The 13,968-nt window shown below is 45.6% G+C and overlaps 1 protein-coding gene across 7 annotated transcripts in view; it reads right to left on the reverse strand.

Moving 5' to 3' along the window:
- Positions 1-13,968, reverse strand: part of RALGPS1 (Ral GEF with PH domain and SH3 binding motif 1) — a 2,625,553-nt gene that overhangs the window by 2,169,881 nt on the left and 441,704 nt on the right. For all 7 annotated transcript variants that reach the window (XM_069609374.1, XM_069609372.1, XM_069609376.1 and 4 more), the window contains one exon: positions 12,579-12,706. In XM_069609374.1, coding sequence (XP_069465475.1) covers positions 12,579-12,635 — 57 coding nt within the window. In that variant the 5' untranslated portion in view covers positions 12,636-12,706. The remainder of the gene's footprint in view (positions 1-12,578; positions 12,707-13,968) is intronic.

Below are 13,968 nucleotides of genomic sequence, written 5' to 3' on the forward strand. Positions count from 1 at the left end.
CTCTCATACAGAAAATTAAATTTCACTAGTTTAAAAAATGGGTTCTATGTTCTTTTATCGCCTGCAATTTCATCCCCTGGCATTTCAACGTGTACATTCTAAAGAAAATGCTCATTTCATTTGTTTGTATTTATTTTTGGGGGGTTATCCCCAATCCTCCATTCCCCACCTATTTTTAGCTGTTTACAACCCCCCATCCCCTTATCTGCCCTTTCCACCCCTCCTTAAAATTTCGATGAGCAATTTTGTTGTAATATACACGTTGAAATGCGAGGGGATGAAATTGCAGGCGATGAAAGGACGTCGTACCAAAAAATGAATCCACTGCCAAATAAGGTTTCCCTCTCCGCGTGCCGTGTTTCTAGCCAATTTTTAAATGTATTCATCGGCATTAATAACAAAATTACTGCTTTCTGTATGTTAATGTTAAAGGTTTTTAGATCACGCACCGATGCCACGTGCGTGGTCTCCAGGCGCTTACGCGGATCTGTAATCCATGGGGGGGTGGACGGGTGGTTAGTAGGACTGAGCACAAAAAGAGCAAGAGAGCTGTGATGCGCTGTTGGCAGCTTCAGTTCGGAAGCACCGTTCACTGAGCCTAGGTGCGATTTTCGGAAGTTGGCCGTCATGTGCTGTTTTGTGCAAGGTTAGGTGCGGTTTGTTTTGTTGTGGTGTTGTGAAGTAGGTGCGGGTCGTGGTGCTGTAGAGGTCTGGTTGTGTCAAGTTCAGAGTTTGTGAGGTGTATGCAGAGGAGTGAGTTAGTAACAATTGTTGATGAAGGCCCCACAAGTCCATTCAAGTGATTCACACTTCCCACCCCTTAAAACCACCCCAGTTCTTCACATCTCTCCCCCCCCCCAGGAGTCCTCCCTCATGCACCCCCTAACCCCTCAGGTGTCCACCCACCCCCCACCCTGGCAGTCAATCCAAGTGTTTCGCACACCCTCTGCCCCCTTGAAGCTCCATGCAAGTGTTATGCATCTTGCAGCCCCAGATTCTCCCACGTGCGCCGCACTTCCCACTCCCGAAGTTAATTAAGGTGTGTGTCTCACCCTCTCCCCCCGGCAATCCCTCCGAGTGCATCATACTTCCCCCTGTCTTGAAAATCCATCTCAGTGGCTCATTTCCTGCATCTGAAAACCGCCTAATTGTGCAAGGATTTCTATCCCCAATATCCTTGCTAGTGCATCACGATTCCCCCCCTGTGAAGTCCGTCTCATTGCGTCAGATTTCCTGCCTGTGAGATTCATCTTGCTGCGTCACATGTGGTATTTGTGATCTTTGTCGCCCTCTAGTTGCACTTTCTGGGTTTTACCTCGTGACCTCGGCGTTCGTGATTCCTTTGCTTGACCAGGGTTTGTTAGGCTGTCTGATATCATTGTACAAGCCCTACAAGCCCTACTTCTGGCTGGGTGGTGCGTTCACTGGCACGTGCGGGATCCGCAGGGAATGGTTAGTCATTTTCCGCGATATCCATTGGGTGCTGTCTATTATCTGTTGGGGAGGGTCAGGTGCATTACTCCTGTTTCGTACGATTGTTCTTAGTTCTTAGTGGGGGTGTGTCTGTGCTGGGAGTTTGATAAATGAGTAAAGACATTGGGCCTTGTTACGAGTATGGCGGTCTGCAAACAAGGGTGCCGGTAGCAACCTACCAGCACCCTTTCCGGACCACCAGACTCCGACAATGCCAGTAGGGGCACGGATCCCCGGCAGGCCTGAACTGCCGGGGATCCGTGCCACTACCGGCATTTCACACACTGAAGCACCAGCCCCATTAGCAACAGTGCCAATGCTTCAGTGTCCCCATTCCCATGGGACCCGATGGTAATGGGAACTTACCGTTGCTTCACCACTTGTGACATCCAGGTGGCACCGGGATATCAGACGGCGGAATCAGTGTTACGTGGTTGGCGGCAACATCGTAATGAGGCCGACTGTCTCCGCTTTTATAAATACAAGGGACACACAGAGAAACTCGAGTAGTTACGGCTTTCTGCACGGCATAGAGACCACATTACATACAAAATCCTACCAGGCAATGTTCCAATTAATTAGTCATATTTTCTATAAAAATGAGAATGTGATATCAAATTTAACTTTAAACCACACTGCGCAATTAAGCACTGAGACTTAAGTCCTGCATATTAAATATTGCAATATTATACAGCTGTGCACCTCAGGAGTTAAAGTGATTACATCCAAGCATATTTGGCTCCATTCTCCAGCAAGTCCATCCAAAAAAATTAATTGCCAGCAAGGCAAGCCCATGTGCCCATGAATGCGCAGGGAGTAATTTTCCAAAACAACATATTTTTTTCGTTACATTGTTAAATTGCAAGGCCATTTGGGCAAAAGCCATGATGAAATAGATACATTTATTAAAGTTGAGCTTTTAACATCCTTGCAATATTTTACATGGTATGAGGCTGACACAGTGATCGATTTCAGCAACAGAACAGGGTTTCATTTTGACAACAAGAACACAGGATTCATAGAATAATGTCTCAGTCCTAAATCATAAAGAAAGCCTTACACCCCAGTTACAGCCAAGGGGGTACATCCATCCCTGCTTGGGCCTCCACTCAATAACCCGTGCCTTCGTTTTTGGGTTGCAGCTTTGTGGGGTTGCTGAAACCTCATTGGATCAGGGCAATGTTAGGCTTTTTCGCAGCTGCGACATTTCAGGGTTGGAAACATCCGAAAGTCCCATGCAGGGGGTTGAGACACCGGCTAAGTCGTTGTCGCAACGGATCACTCTCCCGGGATCTTAGGTTCTGTGTTGTGTTCTCCATCTATTGACCACTCCCTGCATTTGGGCCCAGTCCCAGGACACCTCCTTGTTGACCATCCCCATCCTAACCTTCCTGACCCCGGGTGAGAGTAAAAAATCCGATGCCTCCAGACATTTCCTCTAGTTTTTGCCCTAGACCAACCTGGTCCTCTTGCCCTGATCGCTCTCTAGAAAGGGTACCTGCTCCCCTCCCACCTCCTCAGGAATAACACCTGTATCTCTCCCTTCTAGCTCTTCCCTCTGTGCCGCGGATATTAAGGGCTTTAACCTCTTTCACCCTCTCAGTCTTTTAGTCTCCTGACGGTTTCGCCTGTCCAACCTTTCCACTCTCTCTTTCGAGAGAGAGAGCGAGAGAAAGAAAGAGAAAGAGAGAGAGAGAAAGAGAGAGAGAGAGAGAGAGAGAGAGAAAGAGAAAGAGAGAAAGAGAGAGAAAGAGAGAGAGATAGAGAGAGAGAGAGATAGAAAGAGACAGTATACATTCTCCTTCAACCTCCTCATAATTCTCTCACTTTCTCCAATGGCCCCCCTCCTCCACTTCCCAAATACTCTTCTACTCCAGGTGACATAACCCCTTTTCCTGTATCTGAACTTCTCCTTGCAACCTCCTTGATTCACTTCATCCAATCTCTGATGTCATTCCCTCTTCCAAGAACCTCCCGTTCTCTCCTCCTGCTCTCCTCTCAGCACTCCTCTCTCTTTCCAAACTCATTCCTCCAACTCTGTCTCAAACTCCCAAAATTTCCAGACTTAACTGGCTGCATTCTATAGAGTAGAGTCTCCCCGCTCCTTGGGTGGAGGTTAAGCATATTGAGGACATTCATGTTCTAAGGTTCTTGCTATTCAGTGATTGGACAATGTGCTGGTGGTCATGATGTTTAGAACAAAGCTGGCCTGATGTAACATAAAGACCTGCCACCATCTTGGATTTCGGCAAGGCTATGGACAAGTGGGGGGACTGCTTCGGGGGACTGCTTCCGTCCCGCCTTGACTCCCTGCTGCTCTCTCAGCATGTGAATTTGGCGTCATCCAGTAAGTAGGGGAAGCCACCTGGTATCTTTACAGTGGGCCTCATTACAAGTGGGCTGGCCCGGAAACAACTACTGGCACCATTGTTTCCGCAACAGAACACTACAACTCTGGGGCGGGTGCCGCCTCGCCCGTCAGGGTCAGACCTGCCGGGCGGGCCGGTACCCGCTCACAGAGTTCTCACTGGAGCACTGGTACCGTTGCTTACGGTGCCAGTACTCCCGTGTCCCCATTCCCATGGAGTTCTATTGGACTCCATGGAAATGGGGACGAGCAAAATTGCTGGTGCCTCACTTCCCTGCCGCCGGAGTTGGAATAGCCCGGTGGCGCCAGGAAATCAGGCCCTGGTCATTTTATAAAGGTCCGGTGGCAAACCCACCTGCAGCACCTGCAGGGTTACCGCCAGACCCGTAATGAGGCCCAGTGTCTTCATTGTCTGGAATTGGCAACTCTATGATCCAGTGGTGCTAATGAAGCCGGGAAAATGTTTTCTTTCTTCTTCTTTTGTTTGTACAATCCGCACTAATACATTCTTCATTGTTCGGCAACTTTGTAACCGAGGCATCTCCACGGACTGTGTGAGAATGAGTTGCAATGTCAAATGCTTCCCTTGGCCTCAGCACTGAGACTCTTGTCTGGTCCTTTGAAATTTTGCAACATTATTCCCTTAAAGGAAGAGCCTTCCATTTCTACAATGCATGTTTGGTTTGGCAAAGGGGCTTGAATGGTTCTCCTAATGTGTCTGCCCCATTGTAGGAATCCACATTAAGCCACATTAAGTCGTTTGTGCATCCCATTTTCCATGTGGCTGTCGCTAGTGAGAGAGTGGTGGTAGGGGTATGAGTGCCCACGTCTACCTCCCTGGAGGTCTTGTTTATCTGTAGGAGTGAGCATTTCTGTACTGCCCTCTGCTTTCATGCGAGAAGCCAATGACGGTGGTCTGGGGACCTCCATATTTGTCCCCCGGGCCCAGCATTTCCAAGCTCGGTTGGCACCCGGACCCTTTGACCACCCCATTGCGGGTCCCCAAGGGAAGGTAGGGGACTTCGTCACAATAGTTACAAGTTACATTTTGCTGTACTGTGCTTTATTTAGTGTTTCAACACCAAAGCTCAGGCCGGGTGAACAATTTGCACATCAGCAGAGTGAGCAGCCCCCAGCAGAGTTTCCTCTGACCTCACTCTGCCCAGGGATCGCTCACCTTCTTTCAGGCGCTTTTCTTCACACTGATACTTCACCTCCATGATGGAGCAGGTGAGGTAGGTGGGTAGGGTTCTCGCGGTGAGCTCCGCCTCAGCCAATGTGGGCAGGCTCACACCTTCATTGCGCTGCATGGTTTTGCGCTGCCCTCCTACTCGCGCACATGTTAGCCTCCTTTGCCTGTGGTTACGTGGACCCTGAATCCCAGGGTGGGTACAGGATGCCAATAGTGGTGCCCACATAATGGGGAGTCCTGGGTAAATGTGGGCAGCTAAGACTTTTATTTGAGTTTTAATGGTAAATGGTACAGGGCCACCATGCCAAACAACTCACGCCAGGCCACAAAAGGGAGTAAGAGGAGATGGTGCCATGACTTGGGTTGAATTTTGCCATGGGCTCAGAGAGAACTATATCATGGGCTGATGAGTGGCAAGCAAATGCAGACATTAACACTTCCCAGGTTTCTGGCCCTGAGTCCTCGCCAGCTCTCTCATAATGCTCCACCATTATTCTAGTAGGGGTAATCAGGCGATGGACAGAGGACATTGGTGGCAGGGGAGAGTCCAATGGAATGTTCCCAGACCTCAACTCTCAGCCTCACAGAATTCTACGGGTGGCGGTCCTCAGGCTCTTGGGATCCTCTCACCTCTGACCCCAGTCTCCACCTTGTAACATTGTTATAGTGAACAGTCATGTGTCCTCTTACTTATTGCCATGGAAACAGTGTGTTATAACGTTTACACATTACAGTTCAAAATGGAAATCCTTGGATAATAGTCCTGTCTAATCAATAAGTCAAGGGCATAGCTAATATAAATATCCATGATTAATATCTGATGATCAGAGTGGTGGCGTATGCAGTGCTGAGGTAGAGGAGCCCTACATTAATGTATGAATGACATTCAGGCAGAGAAAAGGCCAGGAGGCTGTGTTCAGAGATTGGACAGCCAGTTGCATTACTTCTAGTCGCTCTCCACCAATGGGAGAAAGGCGAGCAGCATAGCACAAAGTGCAAAGAAGCAGGAAGGATGCGCCTAAGCTATAGCGCTGCGCCTATCCCATTATGATAACGTAATCCATGCCAGCCTTCAACCTGCATTTCAATGCAATATTGTCGACGAGTGCAATTGGCCAGAGAGAAGAGAATGTCTCAGAACTGATGGTGGGATTTCCCTGTCACCAGAGAGTACCAGGGTCAAGAGTTATTATAATCGTGAGGTCCCAGTGCCCAAGACATGCATCAGCCACTGTGTCTCATGAGCAGGCTAATAATAACCCTCCTTTTGCAGCACTTTTGTGTGGGCGGAGTCTGGCACAAGGCGTAGAAAAGCCGTCATTTGTAATAATATCATTATTATTATTATTGCATGCCATTAATTTAAGTTCCTTGCTGTATTTGCAAATAGGACTGGGCAACATGATGGTTTTTGTTTCTACTTTGATCCCTGTTTGGATAAACTGAAACAGTAAATTCTATAATCCTTAATACTAGATTAAGAAATAGTTATAATATTTATAAATGTAAATAAATTATCATCTCCCGCTTGGCAAAATCAACATTTAAACCTGACTCCCTGACCCCCACTTAGCTGAGGTGCTTTTCTTGCTGCACACCAGACAGACCTCCTCCATTGAACAGACACTTGATGAATTTAATCTCACCCCCAGATCCCCCTTTGGGAACAACCATCCCCCTCATAAGGTTACTTCCTCTACTCCTTCACGCCAAACCCATGGTCACCCCAGCCATGGTCTTCCTCAGAACAGAAATGCAATGCCACCTTCACAAGCGGTGCAATGGTGGTACCCCTCTCCTCACTGTGGTGTAGTGCCTGTCTGTGGGTGTGCAGTCATAATGTCGACATCAATAATGTCGACAGTCAAAATGTCGACAAATTAATGTCGAAAAACAATAATGTCGACAAACAAAAATGTCGACACAATACATTTTCGACATTATTTAGTCGACATTTAATAAAAGCATAAATACATTCTCTATATATATTTTGTTGATGGTAAGTTCGATATATCAGTATGTTTATTAAATTGAATGTAGTATATATAAGCAAATGTAACTGTACAACATAATAAATAAATAAAATTAACAATACTTTTAATTTAATAAATATATAATTAAATACAACACCTTTTTGTAATTCATTCTAACTTGTTATATAATAAACAACCAGTAGATGGCGCTTGAGAGCTAAAAATGTATGTTTATAATTATTAACTTATAATTGTTTTGACTTTCTACGTAAGGTACGTAGCACAACGTAAACGTGAGCGCCATTTTTAAAGCTCACTTTCGACTTGTTTTTACCGCGGTCGCGTCCTCGTCCCTTCGCTCCTTGGATTTGTTTTTTTTTTTGGGCATTTCATCATTTTTTTCATGGTTTTTCATCTGACGGACCGGGTCTATGTGGATTTCAAGGATTTTGTCGTACGGATGGTGGATTTTTTTTTCGGATATGGCCTTTTTGGAAGTTTTTATTTTCATGGAGTAGCGAGATTACCCGGAACAGATTATTGGACTTTCGAGTAATATGGATTTTGGACACTTTTCGGTGAGTTTGGATACCTTTTTTTACTGAAGCTGTGGATTTCAACAAGGAAACGGTACTTTTTCACGGTTAATGCAACGTCATTTTGCACCTGGATTCATGGATTTTATGGGGGATTCTTCACCTTTTTAACACGGAATCTTGGCCACCATGAACTGTAAGTACTCTTTTTAGCATTTTAAGTTAAAAGCTATGGAATCTAAGTAAATGTCCTTGTTCTCTACTGTGAATGCTTGTACTAATTGCACTAATTTACTATCATAGTCTCTGTATTTTTTGGTTTTCGGTGCCTGATTTGCCAAAGAAATTGTTTGCGAAATTCTCATTTCTTGGTGTTGTTCTTCTAACTTTAAGTCTCGCAAGAAATGCCACAAACTTGGATTTTGGGTATTGAAATTTTTACTTATGCGGCTATGCCAGCCTTCCAATGCGTTATTTGTTCGGGGTTTGTTCTCCATGGTGTTGCGGTAGCAGTTCCATAACTCAATTGTGTATTTTGGTCGGCGTCTGTTGCCACTCCGTGTTAACTGGCCTATCCATGTATTTTCGAAGTAGTCTAGTAAATTTGTTAATTCATCCTCATGATTTTTATAGTATTCACTGTCAATTAAATGTTCGTAATAATGAATAACATGATTCTCCGGTACAAAAGCCAATGCAAAAAGTTTTTTTACGTTAATCTGAAAGTAACTGTCCTCCGTATATTTTGCTGACAAACCTAATTTCTGTATTTTTCTCCAAACACTTTGAGTGAAATGAAAAAAACAACCCTTTATTGTAGTGTCTTTGTACACGCATGAAAAACCCTTGATTTGTGCTGTTTCAAAATCCATGATTATTGTCTCTGGTTGTGAATCTGGTGTAGTTTCCTTAATTTTATTGTATACGATTTTGTAAGCGTCCTCTGTTTTTTTTGGCATCAAAAAGTAAATCAGTGGTAATGTTTTGTCATTGATTGTTCCATGGACAGTATAAAATTGAAAAAACGGGTGGGGGCATACCTTAAACGTGGCGTCACTTTGCCAATATTTGCTTTGGCTTAGATGGCGAAAGTTTTCAAAGGTAGCGAACACCAAGATTTTTTCATTGTTTATTCCCATTTCGCCACAATAAAAATTTTCTCCTCTCGCTGTAATTTTAAAAATATCCGGAATACTTATATGTTCAAAGGATGTAGGTGGAGGGGGTAGGTTTTCATTGGTATGTTTTGCTCGGTTCATAGTGCGTTGCATCAACTTTTCAGCTGGTAATTGCGCTGTTACATGCGTTGGTAATTGGCCACAAACTTCCCTGAGTACCGATCCACTAGTTTCCCCCTCATGTTCTACTGCTTTTCTTTTAAGTTCCGTTAATGTTTTCCTGATGATTATATTTGTTTGATCAGGCATATGATTGTGTTCAGCGTTTCCCGTTACATCTGTTCCCACTGTTACTGCGCGGGCTGAACATTTATTTTTTGCATATTCTGTGCAGCGCCAGTTATTGTAGACGTAATTTTTCATAATGGTAGTGCGTCTTACCTTTTCGCTAGTAAAAAGTACGAAAAAAATGCTGTCAATTGCCCGAAGTAACTTCTCAAGAGATGTTCTGTCAGGTAATGACGGTTTTTTCACAGCCGTTACCGGTTTCCTGCTATCAAAAACAAGGTGCTTTACTCAGGAATGTCATCTAGCGTGTTAACCATTTCGTAACCTATCTTTATCCAGTGTCACAGACAAGTGGGTGATTACGGACGAAGGGAAGGGGAGGGGGTGCTGGGATGGTTCGTGATGGAGGGTGAGGTTGGGGGGTTGGGGGGGGGGACCCCCCCCAATGATTATTTCTGGTTATTGTCTGATAATCGACCATTTTTTTTGTCGACATTTTTTTTTCGATAAAATGACTTCTTCCCTTGTATGTATAGGATGTCGACATTATTGTTTTCGACATTTTTTTTTCGACTTTTTTGCATGTCGACATTTTTTTGTCGACATTTTGACTATAAACCCTGTCTGTGATGTGATGACCTGTCTGGTGATGTCATGTGGAGTGTTGATGGGTGAATGGTGGAATGTTCTGAGTGAGGGTACTCAGTGGTGGCAGTTAGCTCTTGCCTGCCTGGGTGATGGGAGCCGGTGTTGCCTTGTATCTACCTTCTTGTGTCCTATCTGTAACACTAGCTAAAGACTGGTAATAAATCTACCTGAAGCAAGCTTAATGAGCCTGGAACCTGCTTCACTTCACTCACCTACAAGGATTCTCTACTCACCTTCATGATGCACCTGCAATCTTCCCATTCTTCCTAATTTCCTTATCTCATTTCTACATGATAATTTACAAAGTCTAGCCATGATAATTTAGCCGAGGGAACGTCCTTACACTCCGGCCTCTGCTTTATCCCTGCAAAATGCACTCCCCACTCCGTGACACGCACACTCTGCCGTGCCCTTATGCGATCTCTTCCAAACTTTCTGCTGGTGGCGTTGCGGAGTACTTCGCTGCAAAGGTCTCTAGAATGAGGGCCACTCTGACCATTCTCCTCCCCTTCATCCTTCCCTCCCCTCGCTTCACTCTCCCCCTCCTACCCTCACCACATCCTACCTGTTCCCATGGTCTGCCACTGCACTAGGACACATCCCTCCATCTTGTGCCCCTGTTGACACGTTTGCTCCGCAGATGTTTAAGGAGTATGCACCTCGCTTGCCTCTCTCACTCCTTTCCACTAGGGATCTTTCCTTCATGCTTGAAGGAAGCACCCGCCTGACTAATCCTAAACAAGACTTCAGATGACCCCAACATTCGGGGTAACTCTTGGATTTCATCGCTCCCCCTCATTACTAATAATCCTAGACAGTCTTTTTTTTTAAAGGATCTTTGCTTATCTTCACCACAGAGACCTCCGTTGCCCTCTCCAGTGTGGTTTGTGCACCCGGCATTATCTTGAAACAGCCCTCCCTCATGTCTCCAATATTCTGACCTCTGCTCGCCATCATGAAGTCTCCCGTATCTTGATCCTTCTCGATCTCTCTGCAGCCTATGGGATATTGGACCACCTCTATCTACTTGGGAAGCTTGGTGACCTTGGAGGACTAGAGACCACTCTTGAATGTGTTGCCCCCTATCTTTTCTATTGTTCCTTCTCCATCTCATGGAACATGGCCCCCACTGATCTGACCTACCACCCTGTGGGTGTCCCGCAAGGCTACATCCTCGGCCCTTTACTCTTCACACTTTGCACGTCATCTCGCAGTCAACTCACTTCCTCCGCAGGGTCCTCCTATCACCTCTTTGCAGAAGACACTCAACTCTTCTTCTCCTTCCTTACTCCTGATCTCGCCACACGTTTTCCTAATTGCCTCACGGATATCTGCCACGTACGGTACTTTGATGTCTACTACTTAACATCCAGAAGACAAAAGTCATCTACCTCATGGCCTCCATTTCCCCCTTTCCTTCTCTCGCCTATCGCATTTACCCCTGACGTGCTTTCTCCATCTCTCAAGGCTCACACGCTTGCGGTCCTTTCTGGCAATGATCTCTTTCTCCACCACTTTATTGCACTATCTCCACTTCTGCTAGTTCAGCCGGCTTTGTAACAGGAAAACATGCCCTTGACTCATCTACCATTCCACCAAAACGCTCATATAATAACTCTGTTACTCCGCCGCCTTGAGTACTGTGCTTGCCTCCACCTTGACCTCTCCCGCTCTATTCCTTCTCCCTGTGTGGCAAAAGACCTTCACGACCTGCACTCTCCCTAACCTCCCCTGCTCTTCTCTAACTTCTTAGCACCCCCTCCATTCTGATTGGCTCCCTATGAGAAACAGTCCAAATGTAGATTTCTTACTGCTTGTCGTCCACTCCATCCATTGGCTGGCACCACTAATTATCCAAACAATCCCTTGCTGCTCTACACCTCTCCTCTAGTGCTCTTCTCAGCCTCTCTGTTCCTGACCACCCTGCACTTCCACTTGTTTTCGCTCCTTCTCCTCCATTACACCCCACCAATGAAACATGCTACCCTTTCACATAAAAAAACACAATAAATATCCACTTCTTTAAGTCTGCAATGAGGCAAAGTCCAACTCTAGGCCTCAAGGGCCGGATCCATGCAGGTTTTCAGGATGTCCATCATTAATATTAATGAGATATATTTGCATATAATGATTCTAAATGTATGCAAATGTGTTCTCATAAAAATTAATGAGGGATATCCTGAAAACCCATCAGGATTCCTGCCCTCAAGGCCCGGAGTTGGACAACCGTGGTCTAGAAGGTGCACTCTTATTTCTCTGGCTCCTCACTCCCCCCTCCATGACAGCCCTGTCCCTACTGCCAGTGGCTTTAGAAGCCTTTGCACATACAGTCCCCTTGGGGGACTGTCTGTCGGGATATCCGTTATTTCACTGAATCACTTCACTTAAAGGTGAAATCTTCCAAAAAAGAATTATTCACATTTATTTATTATTATGCGGGGGGAGACCACCCACCCCCCCACTTCCCTCTATCTTAACCTATCCCCTTACCACACCCCCATCTATGTTTTAAAATGTACCTGCTTACCTAACCAATTCGAAGAAAAGAAAATTCGTATTTCTAAACAGGTGAAATTGGATTTGGTGAAATCTACTGATATCGCCTGTCGTGGGTCTTGTCCTGTCCTTGGGGCACGTATCGTCTAATCCCTAACATCAACGGGTCAGTCACTCATTATTCCCTCCTATGTAAGGTACCTGTGCTGCAATAACCCTGGATCCTCCTGCTTCTGCTGCACGCGTTAATTGCTCGAAACACTGCATCCCCAAAGTCAATCAATACATTAAAATACAGTAATCAAGAGAGGAAGATTTTAAAGAGAACCACAAACATTTCTCAAACATACTCAAGCTGCCTCACCCAGAAATATCCCAAAAAACAATGACGCTCCAAAGTAAGTCCCCAGCACTGAATTGCGGTGGCAAAGCGGCAGTATTCACTAATGTGCAAGCGGTGGCGGGAGAAGGTGGCACCATACGTACCTCTGGAGTGGCCGAAGTGACCATCACACTGGCCATGAGGCCATTTCTTTTGTACATACTCTCGCCTGGGGTGCAGGCCGGTTCAGCTCAGCCTCAGCTGGTGACCCTCCATGACGTGCCGCCACTTCCTGCAATGCAAACGTACATTTGGCCAGTCAGTGATTGCAATACGGAGAAGACGATGTAGTGCATCGTAATATTAGAATGGGCAAACTTCAAAATAATTTGGCATACAATATTGTAAAAGAAATGTACCAGCCATCCGTGAGTCAAAATGTCACATGATAGCATTGGGTCCAGCCGCCCATTTGGGAAACCTTTGCACTTAGCTCATAAAACATTCTCAAGCATCAAGCATTGTGAAAAGTCCAAACTGAGTTTTGATTATTCACACACAAATGTCAATAATTGATTTTTTTGTCATGCTTCAGTGTACAGTCTACTAGACCTCTGTATACTAGATTTTATATACAGATGTACTTGTCCTGTTCTTGTGTATATGTTATCACCATATTTATTTCTCTAGAATGACATAAATATTATCTAAATCCTGTGCCCTACTAGTGTAATCTAATGTTTTTACACTAGGTTCTAGAACCATGTCAATCTCCGCTTCGCGCTATAAGGGAGAGGTAGCCTTGACTCACGTTTTGCCTTTTCAACACTGTAGTGAGTGTCCACCACATCAAACTGAGTACAGAGGTCAAAAAGTGCCCTATTTGCTTCGAACACTGTGGCCCTCTTGCAGGGATGGTGAATAACTGGACTCTGCCTCGCAGGAGTGCAAGGATGAGTAGAGGTAAAAATGGCCCACATGATGGTGGAAGGCTTCCTGCAGTGTCCAGAGCACTCCTGCCCTTGCTACTCCTGCCCTCTTCCCTTCTACTGATAACAAAGACCTTTGGATATGCAGCACCCTGGTGTGAGGCTACTGCTGCTGAATGGGTGTGCCCCTTTGATACCTGGGCCCAGGACAGCTGCCTGCTGTGCTGCTGTCTCTAGAAGAGGGGGTTACCAGCCCTCCCAAAGAGAATCACAGAGAGGCTGGGTCTTCAGGGTTTCTGTCCTGCCACGTGTCATTATTGGCTCGTCTGACCGCAATGCAAATTCCCTTCCACAGCAGAACTGACTCACAGGAGCTGACACATGTGCAATATCAATTGGGATGTGGCAGCCATGGTCGTAAGCATCGCCTTGCACTATGCCTACACTCAGGCATGGCTTATTCTTAGGGATTATCCCGCCACCAGCATGGGGTACCCATGATCATCGTAGTTTGGGTACGGAGGGCATATCTTAAATGTTGACTCTTTGTTGCAGTGACTTTGCTGTCACCACGGCAGTCGAGTGGGCCTCTTCTGACCTTTGAACCTACTCTGCACCACGGGAA

Source organism: Ambystoma mexicanum, chromosome 8 (genome assembly GCF_040938575.1).
Source record: "Ambystoma mexicanum isolate Mex_15411 chromosome 8, UKY_AmexF1_1, whole genome shotgun sequence".
In the NCBI taxonomy this organism is placed as follows: domain Eukaryota; kingdom Metazoa; phylum Chordata; class Amphibia; order Caudata; family Ambystomatidae; genus Ambystoma; species Ambystoma mexicanum.